General features: G+C 37.8%; 1 protein-coding gene across 7 annotated transcripts in view; it reads left to right on the forward strand.

Moving 5' to 3' along the window:
• Positions 1-20,299, forward strand: part of GALNTL6 (polypeptide N-acetylgalactosaminyltransferase like 6) — a 497,378-nt gene that overhangs the window by 434,473 nt on the left and 42,606 nt on the right. For all 7 annotated transcript variants that reach the window (XM_066996158.1, XM_066996154.1, XM_066996156.1 and 4 more), the window contains one exon: positions 16,763-16,880. In XM_066996158.1, coding sequence (XP_066852259.1) covers positions 16,763-16,880 — 118 coding nt within the window. The remainder of the gene's footprint in view (positions 1-16,762; positions 16,881-20,299) is intronic.

The following is a 20,299-nucleotide window of genomic DNA, read 5'->3' on the forward strand; positions in this document are numbered from 1 at the left end:
GAATTTGTCATGAATTTGTCAACCATAAAATTCTCTATAAACTATCTCATACTAAATTCAATACACTGTGGTGCTGAAGTGTTAAATTCAAACAGAAGCGTCCACAGAGGACTGTTGAGACTAAAATTAGCTCCTACTTCTTACATCCTCTTCCCCCATTTTTTGAGCTGTTATCTTTCTTTTTAAATTAACTAATTTCAATTAATTGATTAATTAGTTCTTCAGATGGAAAAAGTATTTAACATTTCCTAAAATATTTTTGGTCATTTAGCTCTCATGTATAGATTTAAGGGAATAATATAAAACTAAATTATACCAATACTTAATGACAGATGCAGTACTCCCTCTTTCCATTTCTGTTCAGCTGATGCACGCACAGCTTTATTATCTCAAAAATGCACAGAAATTATAGTTCTGTTTCCTGTGCGTGGGCCTTATGGCAAAGCAAGTGAGTAGCTGTATATTTATGTTGAGGCAAGGAGAGCCAGGAATATTATACCAGGTGACTCGGTTGAATGGTCACAACAAACACAGCTTGGCATTTAGAACTTTTAATCCATGGAGACAGACTTCAAAATATTATTAACTGAATGATTTCAAGTGACAAAGATACTCAAATATTCTTGCAAGTATTTCATAAGTCTAAAAAGAATCAGATTTCAACAGGCAAAATGTTCTGAATTAGGGATTTTTGAATACAAATGCTGATGTTATGGAAACCAAATGAGAACAATCAGAAAAGTTAGTATAACACCAAATGCTTTGTCCGAATTGTTATATTTTATCACTATCAGAAGTAAGCTTGATTACTGAGTAGAACATCCTGGAGGACAGGCTTGAAGCCAAATTAGCCATCTGTCCACATTCGTTACCTGCAGGAGTGATGTCAGAGTTGGCTTCAGGGATGCTCCAGCTGGTGTCCTCCAAGGGAAATATTGGATGTCATCAGTCTGAGTGCACCTTGCAGACACACTTTCCTGCCCTGAAGTCAGGGTCAACACACTCTGATAATAACAACAACAAGCAGGAGAGTTGAGCCAAGGAAAAGTTCTTTGAGATGGAGGTTGGGCTGGCTGCAGCTCCCCCTTCCAAAACTGGAGCAATCCTCCAATTCTGATTTCAAGTATCCAGAAGCCTGCAGTCTCGGGGCATTGCTGCTGGTGCAAATGATGTTGCTGAGTGCAGAGTAGCTGGAAAGGATGGGCATACTGTCCTCTGCCTCAAAATTCAGCAGCCTAAAATTCAAAATGCTCCCTGTGTTCTGCCATGTACAGCAGACTGGGATTTCCCCGGCAATTTGCAAGTCTGATGTGGAGAGTGAGGAGAATTTCTGTGATATACAAGGTTATGTATACTTGCTATGAAATTTTGGGACAGGTAGGAGGAAAGCTTATTGAAAGACTGGATAAAGGAAAATAAAAGGATGATGGTAGATATTATAGAATACCTATTCTCTGTTTGGAGGATATTGTAGACCATCTCATCAAAAGAAAGAAGTGAATGAGGCTCTCTTTGAGCATGGATTGAAAATTTGAAATACTACTCAATAATCTACTTGTAGTTATCTGTAAAATAATAAAATTAATAATATTGAAATTGATTTTTTTTTCTTTAATGGAAGTTATGGTGCCATGAGACACAGGAAGAGCATGACCAGCTCCCTGCCACTAGAATAGTGAGAAGATGGTCCTGCTCTCCACAGTCTCTCGTGATGCTGACTTAGTGCTGCTTCCTGTCTTCACAGTACCCCTCTCCAGGATCCACGTAAACTCAGTAAAAATAAATAAATAAATAGAAGCTCAGGGAAAAAAAGCCTATTTTTCTGGCATTTAAATGAATTCTGTAGCAGTTTGAAGAGGACTAAAGCAGTTACGTGGGGAGGAGACCACACATCTGCAAGCTACAACAGGGAGGAAGAGAGGAGTGAGCAGTGAGCCAGGGAATGAGTTCTCACCCTTTGGTAGCAGCAAGTCATTAGATCTATTAAGCAATATTAGGATCTCAGCTACCTAGAACAATGAAGAAGTAAATGTGCCCTTTCTTCCAGTGCTTTTGGTATTGCTAATGTTGCTTTCTCACAAGCTGGTTAGAGAGTGGATGCATCTTTAATTTTCATCTGATGATTACACAACAGGATGAGAAGAAATTGCTGTCAAAGAGTAGCTGTCAATGGTTTGATATTACACCAAGAATGTCTCAAAGACAGATACAGGTCCCCGAGGTAACTGTCTCTGTAGAACCCCACATCCTAGTTCTGTTCTGCGTCTTCATTAATTGTCTGAATAAATAGGTAGCAAAATGAATGGCATCAAGTTGACGTTGGCTGGATATTAAAAGTCAATTGGGAAGACAGGGTCAAAATGAAAGTGGATCCTGGCAAATCAAAGAAATTATTGGAAGACAGTAACATGAGATTCAGCACAGAAAGCAAGAAAGCATCAAGGGCCACTATTGAGGAGAAATTTAAAGCACAAAATAGTTTGTTAGCACTGTGACTAGGACAAGAGACATAAATTGTTAAACAAACAACAGTGTACAAATTTAAGTGTGTTAACATCCATAAGAAACAGTGGGTAACTATTCCAGTCTGCATACTTGTGAAGTGGCAGGTGCATCACTGTGTCCAGATGTGGCCACCATGCCTAGGAAAGATGCAATAGTCATCCAGAGACCCAGTTATATTTCAGTTGCTTAATCTAGAACACAGAGGGCATTATATCTGTTTTCTGATTTTAAAAAGGTCAGTAAAAAGTGGCTAATGATTAATTGTTCCTACGGAAACTGGGGCAATTTCAGACAGTTGTAGCATTGTTCACACTTTGTTTATTTACTGCAGTTAGCATCAGGCAAAGGTGTTGTGTGAAGCAGACAATCTGCTTCTACACCATCAAATATGTTAGTTTCATCAGCCCTTAATGTTTTAAGGAGTGATATGTAAACTGAAGGAGTATTGGTGGTGATTTAAGTGGTAGGAGTACCTTGAAAAATGTTTCATGTGTTGGTTTATAGATAAAGTAGCTGTAATGCCCTCACCTGTAGAATTTTTAAATACTGCTCTGGGAGACAGATTTATTTGACATTCAGAACTGTTCTTGTGCACAATTATTTTTTTTGCCATGAAAACCATGTTTTTATGGAAGAAGAGGAGCACTTAATGATTTGCTGAACTCTTTAACTCCAACAATGAGCTTAGTTTAGTAACTGAAATGTTAGGATGAGCATTCTTATTTCACTGAAGTACTTCATTTATGTGTTTGGTTCCTAAGAAGAAAATTAAAAAAAAAATAGTAATTAAACCTCTTGTCATAAAGTCAGTTTTGCAGAGCTTAAAATAATAGGAAATGATTAAGTTTAAATAATGTTACTTTAAAGACTTAGAGTACTGAAAAATAATTTGAGCAAAAATTCAAGCAGTATGTTCAGACCTGACATTAGAGGCACATATGAAATCATATTTTAAAGGATTTTTTAAACGTAGCTTCCTGCATAGTAGCCCAAAAAACATTTTATTTGGAGTTCTAGGTAAGTTTTTTTAATTCTTACAAGCAACACTTCTTAAAGTAAGATGTTTTCAGCAATTAACTAGTAGAGCGTGAATCCAGGATGTCTAATTGCACTGATGCTGTAGGAGGCAGACCCAGGTAGAATTTTAGTGACTGAGGAAAGCCCTCCTTGTGTATCAATTTCTAAACAAATACCTTTGTGCAAGAATTGATATTTCAAATGATTATTTAAATCCACAGACAAGCCACATGATTTCTGAAAATTATTTTTCTTTTTTGTTACAACAATAAATTGCATAATGACTTCCTATTAGAAAATATATTTAAAACATCTTACTTTCATCTCCACCTAGAGTACAATTTAATTATGCTTCATGGATAAAACTCTGTAGTTATAAAACTAAAATCAAAATCCTTCATGCAAAAAGAAAAATGTTCTTGACTATATTCCATTCTGTGAAACAGGAGCTTTTTATTACTTATAGTATTTGTCAAGAATGTCTTATGTGTTTCCTGTTGAATACATAGTTGTTGGCTTTCATCTTGATAATGAAATACATACACACGTACTCTGAATGGATCTTGACATTGGAGTGAACTTCATTATTCCACAGAGATGCTAAGATCTACTGTAGGAACATTGGATCAGTTGCATTGTGTTTATCATGTGGACACCATTGCTCATGGCAACAGGAGTTTGTGGATGCTGATATTATTCATTTGGAGCTTCGCATCTGTTATTAGAGCATGGCAAATAGTGCCTTGATCTTGAGGAACTACAGGACTGCATACGTGGATCTTCGGTTGGCATCTACTTTGTATTTACAGAGTTCTTGAAGTTACAGAAGCAAAAACAGGAAGATGTTTTTCAGTGTTTCTTACTTTTCTTCTTAGTCATTGCTTCAGATAGCGCCAGTATGATTGGTATTGAGGGTCTGTGTTCTACTGTATTCTTCCTTAAAAACTGAATGCCAGACAGTGCGCCTGTTGCTTTGATGCTCTCTGATTTCTGAAATTCCAGAGGAACTGAAATCAAGTCTCAAGGTGAATTTCTTCCCTGTAAGTTTGTTTTGTATGTTGCTTCTACGCAGGGAGATGGACTACATTGAGCTTTCTCCTTGGGAAATGCAGGTGTATGAACCACCCCAAGATTAATTGAATGGTATCTAAAGGGTATCGGTACAGACAGGGTGATGCATGAGGGAAGAAAACCACTAATACAGAGCATGCTGTGCCAGATTTGCTTGGAGCTGCTGTCTGTGCTCTGGCAAGAGAAGCAACAAAGACAGAATGCTGACCTCTGTGAAGCTCATTCTTTTTCTAAGAAAATGTACTCAGTCCTTCTTTCTTGCTATTACTCATTGTCAAGAAATTGTATCTTCCAGCTAGAGCAGATTTTGGCCTTCGGGAATAGTCTCATCCACAAGTCATTGAAAGATATTGTCAGGACTCCACTTCACCTGACCCCAAAACACAGCTTGGTTTTGACTGTATTGCTTCTCTGCCTCCATTGAGACATTAAGCCTCATCACTAAAACCCCGAACACAAATATGAATGGGGTTCTTCTAACAATACATGGAAGCAGATTTTATCCCTTTGGCTTGTTGGCTTTCCCACTTACTCCTAATATTAGTTGTTAATGGAATACTATCTTCTGTAATTACAGTAGAAGCATGATTCTGCTTGTAAAGTATAGTCATTAGGGGAAAATATTCACAGTGTTCTGTTTCATTTCATCTTTATTTATTGAATATCATCCTGTGTATATCTTCAGAAAGAAAGCTATAAAAGATTCTGTCAATGTTAGTAATTTCAGTCTTTGACCTGCAATTCCACGTTTTATAATGTACTTATTTGTGTTTTGCAATTTGTATTTAATTGTGTCTGAGAAGTCTCATGCATAACATCCTTCCTTTAAGTTTTCCATTAGTTTTATTTTCTTGCCAGCCGAATATGGTTGAATGCTACAGCAGCTGCTTTGCAACTATAGCTCTTCTCTCTTATTACTGATAATGACAGCCAACAATTTACTGCATGTATTAAGTTTGGTTATGCATTGTTGTATAACTGAAGTTTTCAGAAAAATATTTTCTGAAGCATAGGACAACAAATGTCAGGCTGACCTAATTACTGTTATCCTATCTATGAGCTCTCTTTTCTTCCGCTAGCTGCAGAGAAGTTGTTGGAAAATGCATGTTAGCAAAGTATTCAGATTTCTGCTGTGTATGGCATCATTATTCCCATTTTTGTTTAGCTGGTAGTGGGTGAATATTTTTACTTAAGGATGTAAAGGAAGGACTGCCCCAAGTGGAGGGAGTGGAAGCTGCTGCTGAGGTCCATGCCCTTGGGCTTGGGCTGGCCACGGAGACGTGGACCCTGAGAGCTTGTGGAGTTCCCCAGCAGAATGAGGGATGAGTTCAGAGGACTTGGGTCAAGAGTTCAAAAAGAAATGAACTTGCAATGACAGAGCAGACATGATCCTGTAATCGGAGTGCTTGCATCCTTCAAAAACATGCAGGTTTTATTCAGTTAGCATAATCCCTGTTGATCATGGCCGTTGTCACTAAATAACAGACTATAATCTCAAAGGTTGCTGAGAGGTACAAACCAAGGTGATGTACATGCCTGCAGGGTAAAGTGATGTCCCATGGTGAGAAGTTTCTGGGCAGATTGAGCAGTTTGACTCTCTAGGGAAAACAGATGAGTTGAAGTGTGAAGCCCATCTGTACATTGACACTGAGGGAGGGTTACAACATCACCTAGGTCGTTTACCAAGATTCAGTTCACATTTCCAAGGACAGCTTTGTTATTTCAGATCACGAAGCTGTGGAATAGTGAAAACAAGTCAGTGTGAACTAGGGCCTTAAAGTAACTTGCACCTCTTTGCATTTGCATTTGAAGTACTTCCATGCAGAGCTAAGAAATCTGTGAGATTAGAAGCACTGAGCACTCTTTGTGTAGTCTGTAAAATAATAACAGTATTACCAACTCCATCCTATAAATATCATCCACCTAATGAGACTATCTGTCAGTAACCATTCAGACAATATAGAGCCCATTTGTCTGTGGTGATGAATGTGACTGTGATGGAGGGGATCAGATAAAACTACAGTTCCATTGTTGCTGGTAACTGCTATTACTAACAATAGATTATTCTGATTATTTTGTTATTAAGGATTTGCCTTTTTTTTTTGTGAAGTCTTGACAATAAAGCCTTTATAGATCAGTTGCAAGAGTTATTACTGTCCAGCTTATCTTCCTGCCAGTTCAGGATTTGATATGGCTTTTGTGTGTTTTCTAATTTAAGTCTGAAATGATAGGGCTTTCACTAGCAGATTTTTGGAAATGAGTCAGAATGGCTGATTGCTCCAAATTTTTCTGTCTCTTCAGTTGTTTCTTAAAATAATAGTATCATTTATTTCATCCGTATGCTCTTAATCTAGATAAATGCAGAAGAATAGTATTTCCTGGAAGTGTGTATAGGCAGGAGTCTTGGGATTTGAGTTAATGCATTTGCAGTGTTTGTATGTTATCATTTCCAGTTCTTGATTCATTCTTGCGGTGCTTTCATTATAGATAGGCAGAGGTTGGGGTGACCCCTCTTGATGCTCGCTCTGTTGCCTGGCAGGCACACGAGGGGAGCTGGGCAGCCTGAGCCTCTGGGTGCGGGAGGGAGGAAGCCTGCAGAGGCTCCTGGGGTCTGCCTTGGCGAGTCACCCAGGTGCCAGCTCTGTGCCCAGTCCCACATGGAGCAGCTTTACTTCTGGGGGGCTGCCATTGTTCTGCCTTTGCATTACTCTCAGAGGTCCTCTTCTGCTTGCTGTTCTCAGAAATGTGTCTTGTACTCTCAAGCCACGTGAAAATTTTAGTTTGCAACTTGGAGGGCTGGGGTGGGTGTGGATGGTCATCCCACGCAGTGGAGGTGCTTTTCTGTGTGTGGGCTGTTACAGTACATAGGAATTCTTGTTTCCGGCTCTGAGACTGATGTGGTTCAGAAATGTTTGCAATACAGCCTGTGCAAATGATCACAACTCTGTGGAAAATCCATTGTCATTATTTGCCTTCGAGGTCGGGTCCAGAGTTCATGCACAACAGCATAATTTCACTGGCAGCGTATTCTGCGTACACTTAAACCATCTAAAGAGCCAGCTTTGCAAGGCATTATTTGGCAGCAGAATCGTATAGTCAGTGATAGAGATTTCTAGTGGCTTACCTCTAGAGGTGACCATTTATCAGTAAATGGGGTAATAAGTGTGGTTGTTTTACACATTTTTATATTTAGAAGAAAGGAAAAATGTGATATTTCAACCTGGATAGACCCTTTTCCTCTTAGCTGCATATCAAAATATTCACATGGCTGAAAGAGTTTCTAACAGAAGTGAGCATTTATAACAGCGATCAACAGCTCTTGCCATCAGAATATTTTACAAATGGTTAATGAAAACTATCTATACTATAACATGATTTTTCTAAACAACCAGTTCACATCCAAATTCTGAAAGAAGAATACTAGATATCACTCTTTGTGAGGAAATAAAATAAGCTATTGGGTATCTTCTGCAATTCCTGACAGTCTTGCTATTTCAAAGCCCAGAAATATTAATCTCCCTTAGATCACATTGTGGATATTCTCTCTATCTATGTCATTATTGCTAAGGCACATTTCCATGCACTTTTAGTACGGAGTGAATGAGCTTATGCAAATGTGGAGAGCTATCCCTAGACCAGACTTCCATTTTACTTTTATTATCAAATGGAGATTTTTTTAATGGGATTTATTATGATGATAAAACAGGAAGGTTCATTTCCCTGGGTTTCCACAGCCCTGCCTGCCCATCTTTACAACAACATCAAATTAAAAGCAGATGCTGTCATGGGACAATGAAGTGCTCAACATCATCAGCTTTCAGCTCCTTACTCCCTTACTGTGAAGTGGTTTCCAGTGTTTTTCTGTCAGTTCTATTTCTGAAGAACTGTTTTCACTGTTTCATAGATTTTACAAGAAAATATTGTTGTGCCTCTGGTGCAGACAAGGGGAAATCTAACTTCATTATAGTTAAGTGCCCGCCTCCCCATTCCCCTCTATAGTAGGGTAATGTACCAAATTATAGAGTTTTAATAAATAGCAAGGATGCAGTTAGAAGCACATTTCTAGGATCTCAGAATATCTTTGGCTATGTTTGCCTCTTCAGGCATTTTTTTTTGTCATCATTGTTCCTGATGCCTTCTCATAGCATAATGATAATGTTCTTGAAATTGTTGACCAATGGCAAATGGGTGACCTGCTTTTTGTAGCAATGGTGTGAAGCTACACGGGTTCCAGTCTTCCTCCCTGTCACTATGCAGTGATTTCAGGCTTCTGCGTTAACCCCTAAAGACAGAAATAAATTAAATATTAAAATTACCTTTTGTCCCCATTTCCTGCCTGAGTTTGAAGCAGCATGTGTGCGCAAGGGTAGAGCAGGGGCACTTGCTGACAGTACTTCTGAAGGACTGATCAAAGGAATAATATTCATCCACATCCTCCGCTCCATGGCAGATCACAGGCCCTATCATTAACTGTGTGTCTCATTTGCTTAGCAAAGTGTGAGCGCTCTGTCTGTTTGAATCAGGATCACTATGCACAGTTTGCAGGACCCTGAAGAAAAGCTGATTCCACCAGTGTGCTAGGCAGCAGTATCTTAAAAGATCTTGCTAAAGAATCAGGAGAAGGTTATTGTAACTATGCTTCCACTTAAAGTCTTTGCAACTCATAAATGTTCTGGAAATGTCCTTCACTAATTATTTGGTCTGATCTGGGAAGGAAGTGGTGGGGTGACCAAAAAGGAAACCCAATGAAACCAAACCAGTGTTGCCACTTCCTTGTAGTGCTTTAATAGTAACTACACATTTGCACAGCTGAAGCATTCTCTGTCACAGAAATAAAATTTTAGCCTGTAATATTGCAGCAGAGACAGAAAAAAAAGGCTTCTCTATAATTTGAAATTTATGACAGTGACTTTAGCTTGATGGCCTTTTTTGTCTTTTTCAAAGTTTTCCAACTGTTGCAAATATGCATATAGTGCTATACGGTGCCATCCAGTACGGTCAACAGAATGACCTCTTTTTCTCACCTGTCAACCATAAAAAGACCAAGCAGCTGTTTTACCAGCCCCCGTGGAGTACATATGGCATAGGAGATGCCACAGGCCTGGTAGGCACAGCCCTGCTGGTTCTGCCTGTTCAGCAGATGCTACGGTGAGCAGTGCTGCCGGAGCATGGGATGGTGCAGCTGCTCTGGTCTGCTGGTGCAGTTCTGCTGCAAGCTGTGAGCAGTGCAGGGAAAAAAATGCACTGGAGCAGTTTGTAATCTCCAGGCATGAAGTCACCGTTACCCATTGTGTGCAAAAGCTGGCTTTCTGGGCTGTGGTGCCTTCAAGTCTTCTTTAATCTGGAATAAGTACAGAATGCTTTAGAGTTATAGAGATCAGTCATAGAGTTACAGTAATCAGAAAAACTTAAATCATCTGTAACATCTAACAGCAGGCTGATAACCAGTGAGATTTGTTGTTATTATTTATCTATTTATCTATGTTGGGAGAACAAGGTTTGAATTAAAGGGCTGTTATGGAAATTAAAAAAAAAAAAAAAAATGTTTGGGCTCCAGTAGATACGTTTTAAGAAGAATCATTTATCATCAAATTTTAATAAAAATTTCCCCGAGTTTAAACTTTACTTATGATGCTGTACTGTGTTATGTAAATAAATAAATAAAGCAAAAGTAAGTCCTGGAAAAGGAAGATAGTTCTGTAGTTTATACCTCTACATCTAAAGAGAAGAAGGTAGCATTGTAATTGGATAGTAATTCTGTTGAGCTACTGCCCCCATATATTCTGAGAGAACATCCTTGAAGGGAGTGTTGGAATTTAATGAACTGTTGTTATTCCCTAATACTTGGGAGGCAGTGATGGAGTTGCTGTGCAACCAAGAGAGATGACCTACAGATATGCTGCTGGCCTTGTTCCTTATTTGAAAATAGAAGTTTAATCTCAAATGAGATGTCAATTTACCTGAGTGTTACTTTCCATAGACACAGATTTCCTTGTTAGCTTGAGCAGATTTTTCCTGTTTAAAAGTAAGATGTACACTCAATTTAGAATAGTGGCATTGCCTTAAAATGTCAGTCTCACATTTCATAATAACCCAGAGGGAAAAGAGATGATAGTAGGAGGTTCATTGTGCCTTCAGCTGAATGGCACAGGCCTTCATAATCAAAATAATTGGATTTTTACAAGAACCAGAAACAGGGTGACTTCCCATACTTGCAAATTTCTTAGGCTGTGCAAAACGTTACTTATCTGTTTGAACTTTGACCTTGAGTTAACTTTGAATGCAGAGTCTGATGTAATGTCTTTTTTTTTCCTGACTTGTTGAGAAAGAGTATATCCTTTAAAAAAGTGATTTTTTTATTTTTAGATATGCTTCTAATTAAACCTTACTAAAAGCCAGAAGGCCTAATATAAGTTCGTATTTTAGAGACATTTAGTAATATTTTGCCTCTGTACTGTAAATTAAAAATTGCATCAAATTTTGCTTGAGAATTTTTTTTTCTAGCATTTCTTACTCACTTCCTACTAGTAGGCTGGAGGGTTTTAGGGCAGCTATTGAGCTGCACATATCTGATATCCCTGCCCCCTCATGCCATGAACATGGCTCAGCAGTAGTGCTGCTCTCAGCTCACCTTACAAGCAGTCTTACAAGATTCAGGTGTTTTAGACTCATGTCTCTAGTCCAACTTGAAGCACAATATTCCCAGTGTTCTTTTGCTCCTCAGTTTTATCCTCCTGAACACCTTTGCCAGGAGGACATTTCCAGAACATTTCATTTTCCTTTTGTGATAATATCTGCTGACCGACCTCCTTAGTTTGATTACTGTAGATCTCCTCTAGCAATAATACAGATAGATTTCCCTTGGATTATGAGAGGTAATTATAAGAGAAGGAAGTCTTCTCTTCAGTCTTCCATCTCTACCCAATTGTCCCACCTCTTCCAGAGCTTCATTAATTTTCTAAATATGGGAGGGAAGGCTAAATGGGCCTCAGCATCATTACCCATATAAGGGTTCATCACTCTTTTACAATATGATTTTTCAATGAAGTTTAGCAATGTGCTAAGTAAAATGTTTGCTTAAATACCAAAGCATCATTTGTACGTTTAAGATTAAAGTGAATGATGTGGCTATAATGCCACTTACAAAGGTTACCTGTAATGAAACTGCTTGATGACTATGCAGCACTTTCATAATCTCCAGCAAAGGTTGCTATGTGAGAATGCAAATTTTTATCAACACTTTTACAGCTCTTGGTCATGGGAAATTTACTGCATTTGGCATTAGAATGAGGCCTTACTGCAATTTTAGTAGAAAGTGTGTTGATCACGGGGGGATGCAGGCTATGAAAGTATGAGTCAGGTAAATTAGCCTTGATCTCTATCTTGTATAATAGTGCCTTCCTGGAATCACACAATGGTTAAAGGTTGGAAGGGACCTCTGGGGGTCATGTGGTCCAACCCATCTGCACAAGCAGAACCTACAGCAGGTTACCCAGGACCATGTCCAGGTGGCAAGGAAGTAAACGGGTGAAATCTTTGTTCTATGCCTCTTAAAGGACACCTATCTCACAAATGAATTATCACCTATAGAATAGTTTACTGGGTGCCAGTGAAAGAAATGTATTAACCATGCATATATATATATGTAGATATTCATTGTAGGTAAGATAGAGACACTGTGGATCTGTATGAAATCTGTCAACACATGATGGATTTTGCAAACAACTCATTAGAAAGATAGAGAGGAACAAAAAATAACACAAGAATATTCAAACTGATTAGGAGCGATAATAAATTTATACAGCAGCTTAATTAGAGAATGCAGATTACTGAAACCAGCTGGATGTGTAGGAGTCTGCACAGTTGAATACAGTGGTGCAAATGCTGCCTTCAGTTTACTTTGTGAAAATTGCTGTGCTATCTTATTATAAATACTCAAAACTTCACAGTTACATAAAAAATAAAAAAAAAAAAAACAGCTGGTAATTTACAGTGTACTTTGGTGAGGGCTTTGAATGTACAATTATTGAACTGCTGTGGTGTAGGGGCACTATTTATGGGGAGCAAATCAACTTAAAGACAGACCATTTCCTTACACAGTTGATCTGTCATGTATTTTAAGATACCATTCCTACACACACTAAGAAGATAGGATGTGGGCTGCAGGGATGCAGTGGTTTGCAAAAGCTATGTGAGCATTTGTTAGAGACTGGGGCACAAATTCATCAAATAAGGGGCAAAGTTGTTTCATAATCATGTTGTTAGAATGGATGTTAGTAAGATAAAAGGAAATAGTGCCTTACAGAAATATTCAATGTAAAAAAATAGTGTATTTTAAACTAATTTCAACATATTTGTTTAAACAGTTAAATATATGTAAGATACCTCTTTTTAATTTAATTTTTTCAAATTCAGTGATGTCAGTCTAATCCATATTCATCCCAATTACGTCATCTTTTTCTATGCACAGTACAGAAATTGTCCTTCAATTTGTCTTTTGGAGCAACCTATAAGCTCATACTGTATCTATCACTTCCTAGCCACTTGGTCAACTCATCTTCTTCATTTCAGTTCGTTTTATTTCTGCATCCACATCATTTCATTGTTAGTGTCCAAATCTCTGTCTCTTGCTTTAAACATGCATAGATTTTAATGTTTAGTTTTGTTCGAAACTTTTGTTATATAGGATTAGTATCAGCTCCTGCTGTTTGCATGACGAAGCTTTGGTGCACTATCAAGAATCACTGCAGAGAGCACCAGCTCTCTGGAACGAGGTATTTGAATCTATTCACTCTTCTGAGGTGCCTTCCTGTGGTATCACTAAGGTGGAGGGGCACACTCCTCCTGGGCTGCATCAAAAGCAACATGGCCAGCAGGTTGAGGTTCTCTGACTTTGAAAATTCATAGATGATCTCTTTTCTTCCTCTGCACGTAAATTATGAGAAGTCAGAAAATTGTTCACTGGTTACAGTTAGTCTACTGCTACATTTCCTTAGGTACATTTTTTTAAATCTGTAAGTTATTTTTCTTGTTAAGCATTTACCTGCCTTTTTCTCAGTGCAGTGTGTATTTTTTTTTTTTGCAAAAAATAACTTTTTTTTTTCTCACTATCACTAAATCATACTCCATTTTTGTCTCAGCACACCAATCTGTGCTGGGAAAACGGAGATCTCTTGGGCAATTTTTGGATCAGCTGACTTACCAGCAGTATTGTTCTTCCAGGTACAGTGAGTTTGTGCAGTACCCTTATGTGGAAGCTTTTTATAACTATTTTTAAGCTTAGCAACCTTAGCCTTTCCAGCTTTTCTGATGTTTAGGAGTCTTTGTCCTTTGAAGTGTTTGACTAGAAGTTTTTTACAGCTTCCCACTCTAATTACTCACATAATATTATGTTACAGTAGCTCAAGTCTGATTATTTAAGTGTCTGAGTAGGATGTTCCATGAAAAAAAAAATGCCTTTACAAACATAGCTTTGTACTTGACGTTTCTATATAGAAGCCATTAAACAAGACATTAATTCTTCTCTTTTGGGCTCAGTGCAATTCTTGTCTGTGTGACTAATCCTATTGACTACAAAAGGACTTTTCATATCAGTCAAGATTGTAGGACTGGACTCTTGTCTTCATATTTTGGAGACAAATTAAGCCCTGTTCAGCTGTAGCTGCTTGTGGCATGCTGTGGAATACATATCCTGTGCCAAGTGGTCAGGGCCACACAACTTATTGCTCATCTCTCTCCAATAACTAGAAAGCTATCTTGTTTTGTCCTCCCCATTACTTTTTCTGCAAAGCTACAAATGTCAGAACATGCTGTGGAATGACTATGGCAACATCATGTGAAACTTTTTTTTTTAAAATGCTAGAAATATGAATTTGCTGTTCCAATCCCTTGTTTGTTAGTTTTTCTAATTGTAATAAATGTTCTGAACTTTCATGAATGATCATCTAAATAACAAGGGGTTTCTTTACTCAGTACTATCTCTGAAAAATGTACAGATTACTTTTAAAGTATCTGCCAATTATCTTGCAATTTGAAGTCTGATTTTTTTCATTTTCTATCTGATTCACCTTTTGGGGGTTGCCATTTCCATAGGCTCTCCACTGTGTCAAGAGAAATACTCAAGGAAGGTAAAGTACTGAAGAGAATTAGAGAAAACCTGTGCTTCCCCAGTGATTTCTGGGACTTCATTTTTTCTGCCAGTTAAGATTTAGCTTTTAGTATTTTCCATGCAAGTCCATCTTTATAAAAGGACATTGTATTTTGATTATTTAGAACCTGAAGTCACAAAGGGCATGTTGTAATTAGTTTTACATCGGTAGGAATGGAAAACGTATTGTAGTAGTCAGAATCCCCAGGGGAAGGTTTCTAATAAAAAGTCCGTTGAATTTATTCATATGTGGAAAGAACAGTCAATATTTGAGGTATGAAATGTCAATAAAAGTGAAACGTATTAACACGCAGTCTATGTTGCAGAGCATGGCCTTGCCAGTTAGAATATTGGAGCTTTGTTTCACAAAGCTACTGTGTACTTTTAGAAATACAATCTCTAAAGGAAAACAGAATTAGTCTGTTAAAAACAGGGCTCCCTAGTTGTGAAAATTGATAGCTTAATATAAAATGTAAGATATGTTTTTTTTATATATACATATATTTCAGATTACATACTAGAAGTGAAAGGTAAAATACCTGTAATGTATTACATTACTATGAATGCAGCTGAGAGGATCATTTTCTGACGTTCATTCTCTGTGATTCTAATGGTGGTAGAGGCCACCCAGCTGTTTGCTATTTTGTCTTGGATAAAAGATAGCATTATAAAAAGCGATAAATTAGAAAAAATATGGCAGAACATTGTTCCATTAGCTTGATGTCCGGTTAATAAACTTCTAGCTTACTGCAATACTTATCAGTCCTAGTTCAGTACCAAATCCTAAATCAGTGGCAAAGAATGAAGTTTTTATTTGCCAGTCAGTTCTCAGGAATGGAACCATGTGCTTGCATAGCCACAAACAATCCACCTATATTAATTCAAAACAAATGTTCCCCCAGGTGGGATGATTTTCCCAGAGGGGCTGCAGTGTTACAAAACATATAGCATACTATCTGGTTGTATGTCTATTCTCTGATTAGGAAGTACCACGAGCATCTTTCCTCTTACTGACCAGACATTAACAGAAATGTGTTCCTTTTTGCCCATTGCTCTAAACTTACAAGGCAAGTGTTGACCCAAAACTGATTGAGCAGTTGGATTGACCTTTCTTCAGCTTATCTTCTACCTGCTCAGTGTAGAACCCTTTTTATCCCCTTTCCACTACAACATCAAGGAATCATTGAGCAACATTGAACTCCTGAGAGCTGTCAATGTACTTACTTCATTAGAAGCATCGTTGTCTTGGTAGTTAAAACAAAAAAATAGTGTCCAGTATAAGAAATCATGCTTATAAATTTAAAATGCACTTTTCGTGAACATCCTATAATCTTAAGTATCCCACTTGTTCACTTGTTTGTTTTCTATATTATCTGCGGAAAGGGGTGAATTAAAGCAATTCAATTGAATTCCACATGTTTATTCATGGAATAAATGAAAACACAGGAAATACTGAATGATTTGCCTATGAGGTAAATCACCACTGTGAGACCAAGTTTAGGAGTTTTAAATGCTCCTGTAGAAAAGCAGATGTTCAACTCCCAGCAGCTGCTCTGTGACCATCTACTGTTGCTTTTCTCTAGCCAGCACCTGTGAAACTGAATTGAATTGAGAAGTTTTGCTTGCTTTCAAAACTCACTTTCAAATGTGAGTTACTTCACATGGAACACAGGGATCACATTAAACACTTTTGCAGGTTTCCAGAGTCCCTTTCTTTCACTGTTACGTAGGTTTACTTAACAATGAACAGAATTTGGTTTTAAAAGGGAGAATTTGCACGACTGCCTACCGTGCCCTATATCTATCTACTTATATCACATTGCCTGTTTCTCAACTGGAGTCCATTTTAGGGTCAATAAAGGTAAATGTAGTTTATAATAAAGGTAACTGTGAATTTACCTACATTCACGTGATCCTAGCATCTTCATTATTGTTTGTCCACGTACATTGCCAGTCTTTTCCATTTTTCAGGCACAGCAGGATGGTTCCTGTCATTTACAGTTTGTTTTACTTATTCTTCAGGTCTCCTGTGATGGCTGGAGGTCTATTTGCTGTTAACCGAAAATGGTTTTGGGAGCTGGGAGGCTATGATCCGGGATTAGAAATATGGGGAGGAGAGCAGTATGAAATCTCTTTTAAGGTAAGTCATCGAGTCACCTTATGACCTTATGAGTCTTCCTTACTTGTTTGGTTTTATGCCTGTGGATTTTGATTTCTGATATGCTTTGTGATCGTGATGCTGTAACTAACGTTAGCTTTAGGGTTTTAACTAAAATTAATTTAGTACAGTTTGAATTCTTTTTCTTTACAAATTTCCACTAATTTAAAACAGAATTATGTCATCAACATAGGCTCCATAAACCATATAAAATCACTGCGTGCAGTTTAGTGCAATTTTCTCCAAATATCTGGTAGCTTACCGCCATCAAAGAACAAAGTTTTACCTTGTCCTTTGTGTCAAGTCTTTTCCACTTACCATCATCCATCAGACGCATTTCCTGAACCCTATCATGCTGGAGGTAGGCTTCCGTAGGGTCAGCTGATGGGAATGGATGGAAGTGAAAGTAGAAGCTCGTAGGAAAGAGGACTCTCTTCAGTAGCAGTGAATCACTAGACCAGCTCGACTGCTATGAGCTATTACCTACAGGCCAGATTCTCAAAATTGGATGATTTTTAATTCAATTTTGATAATTGACATAATTGTAATGACGGGGAGTTTTTGAGTGCCCAGGTTATGAACCACCATCCATGGTATATCCTCTGTGTGGACATCTGTATTCAAATCAGTTACTTGGCTTTTACATGCTGAGTTGAAAGTCTTACTACTTTCCACATGTAAAATAGGTATTTGCATTAGTTTGATAAAGACTAATATATCTAATTTTGAAAATTCAGTTTACTATGCTCCAGTATACCCATGGAATTAAGAACTTTACCTTATGGCCTCTGTATGCGCAGGTTTTCAATTAGCTGATAGAATTTCATGAAAAATATAAAATGAGTCAGACATGTTTGGATAAGGATCTGTAATCAGAATTCACATTTAGCTTCAGGATCTTTCCAACCTACTTCCAAACTCCTACGGTGTAAAGCTCAGCAAATAAATTTAATATGTCAGCCATGACTAATATTGTACATCTTGCTGCATCTGAGTTTCAACAGTGATTAAAACAATAAAGCTGTGGCCATTCTGTGGAATAAAATGTACAGCACGATCCTACACTGGGCTGCTAGACTGTCTTTATGGGAGTTATCAAGAACAGAAAAATGGTTTGTATTAACTGCACTACTCTCATCTTTCTCTAAATCATTTTTACGCCACAGCAAAACAAAATTGGAAGGCAAGGGAAACCCAGTAGATGGAAAACATGTTTTGAATATATCGATTTACGTTCTATCCATATAGGTTGTTTCAGAGTCAAATGTAAGTAGTCACTTGTAGCTGTAACAACAGTCTCTGGCAGGTCACCTAAGATTTTATTATCCTATTTCGACTATTCCTTTTATTTGTCATCACAAAGAGTATAATTGTAATGCAGTCCAGTCTTTGTATAGAAACCATGGTAACAGCACTAGAAATTGAGATACTAGATTGCCCCAGTGTGTTTTACTCAAGTGATAGATTCCTTTTTTTTTTATTTTTTGGAGGCAGCTGTGTCACACTGGGTCTCATTTCAGTCATATCTCCTGATATCTCCTGATTCATCTCATTAGTATGTACTAACCTTAGGGTCTCTGTCCTTTCTTATTAGTATTAAAAGAAGTAGGAGGAGGAAAAAAAAAAAACTCCTTAGAAAGAATTGCCAATAGAAACAGCTTTCTGCTGGAAGAACTTAACAGATATGAGTTACAGAAAAAACACTGCTGTTTTGTTTGGAATGACACAACATGGGAGAAGAAATCATGGGAGGCAGGATGGAGAAACAGAACAGACTTTTTTTGTTATACCAGAATTACCCATGTCATCTTGGGAAAGGTTTCTGGTTCAACAGTTTCTACATTGAGAGCTACAGATTCAGTTGTCTTAAAACTTTTTTAAATGAGAGCAAATTAGTCAGTTTAATTTTATTCACAAAGTTTTTATTCACAAAACTTGAGAAGGTGGTGGGCTTGCCATCTCTCTGTTATTCACAAAGTCAATGAAAAAAACAGATGACCAACACGTGAAACACCCAGCTTGAGTGGGTAGGAAATGACATCTTCCCTAGATTATCTATTGTTTATGGGTACCCTTTGCTGATGCCATGTCTTGTGTTAATGCTATTTTGCTTGGCAAATGACTATTTGGAGCATGCTGCCTCAAGAACCCCCTCCAGAACATCTCTAACTACCAGATACTTGACTGTTCTCGCTCATTTCTTCAATTCAATTACATCTCAAGTATTTTGTAAAAACATTCCATTAAGAAGCTGCAAAAAGAAGCCAATTTGAAATGTCCCATAACAGTGGAAGAAAGTTCACGTTTAGAGAACTATTTCAGGTTGGTCTTCAAACTCAGTGACAAACATGATCTTCCTTTTATTTTCTTCGCATATAATCTTGTTTTTAACTTTGAGATTCATTTGTATGAGCACTGCTATATAAGTATAAATAAGTGATCCAGCTACTATAAATGGATACCATACCAATGACATGATCTTTCCAGTGTCAGACTTGTGATTTTTGTGGTTAATTCTAATACAGTGATGTAATTATGAGGGAGTGCATGCCAAAGTGAGAGCTGTCACAGACTCTCTGGAAGGAAATAGTGTCTGGTTCACCTCGAACAGATTGCCCTGCTCCATGAGCTGGAGTGAGGAGTGTTCGTGGATCATTTTTGTTCTTCTACTCAGTTATGAGTTTTAAACTCCACTTCATGGATCAACAACCTACTGTAACCCCTCTGCTTAACATTGTAACAGAAGATCCAGGTACTATACAGTAGACAAGCTGTGGCGCGTCTTTAATTAGTGCTCCAGTTTACTTTAATGATTTGAGTGCTTGAGGTAGGCTTACAGGTATGTTAAGGAAGATCTTTGGCAAATGTGTATCTCAAATATCAGGCTTATATGCCCAATTTCACTGTTTCCAAGCATAGCATCATGTAAAAGAAACAGTGCATGTCATGTTTAATATTTTGTGGCCTCATTTTATTTGGAGAAAAATATCCTAGATGCTGGAATGAAACTTCTGCAGGAAACATTCACACACCAAAGGGAAAATATCACTTGACAGTCAAGATCATATTAAGGAAAAGCATCTTCTCAACCAAAGACGTCTGCATTAGTGAATCACAGTTATTGACAGTCATCCGCACAACTCAAATTAGAGGAGTGTGGGCTACAAGGCAGGTAGGAAGCTGTGAGTACAGAGCATGGGCTTAGAAAACCAGAGAAATTGGATCTTTCAGAAAAGTATGATTGCTAGATCTTTGCTAGTCTCAGGACTCCATAAAATAGTTTGCCTGATGTCCTCTGACATAAGGCTTCATCAGCTTCTGCATCGTGAACTTAGTATCACCTGCTCTGCTGTGCTGTGCTCACTTTAATCTTCTACTGCATTTTGCATACCCCAGACACA

This window comes from Anser cygnoides, chromosome 4 (genome assembly GCF_040182565.1).
Source record: "Anser cygnoides isolate HZ-2024a breed goose chromosome 4, Taihu_goose_T2T_genome, whole genome shotgun sequence".
NCBI lineage: Eukaryota > Metazoa > Chordata > Aves > Anseriformes > Anatidae > Anser > Anser cygnoides.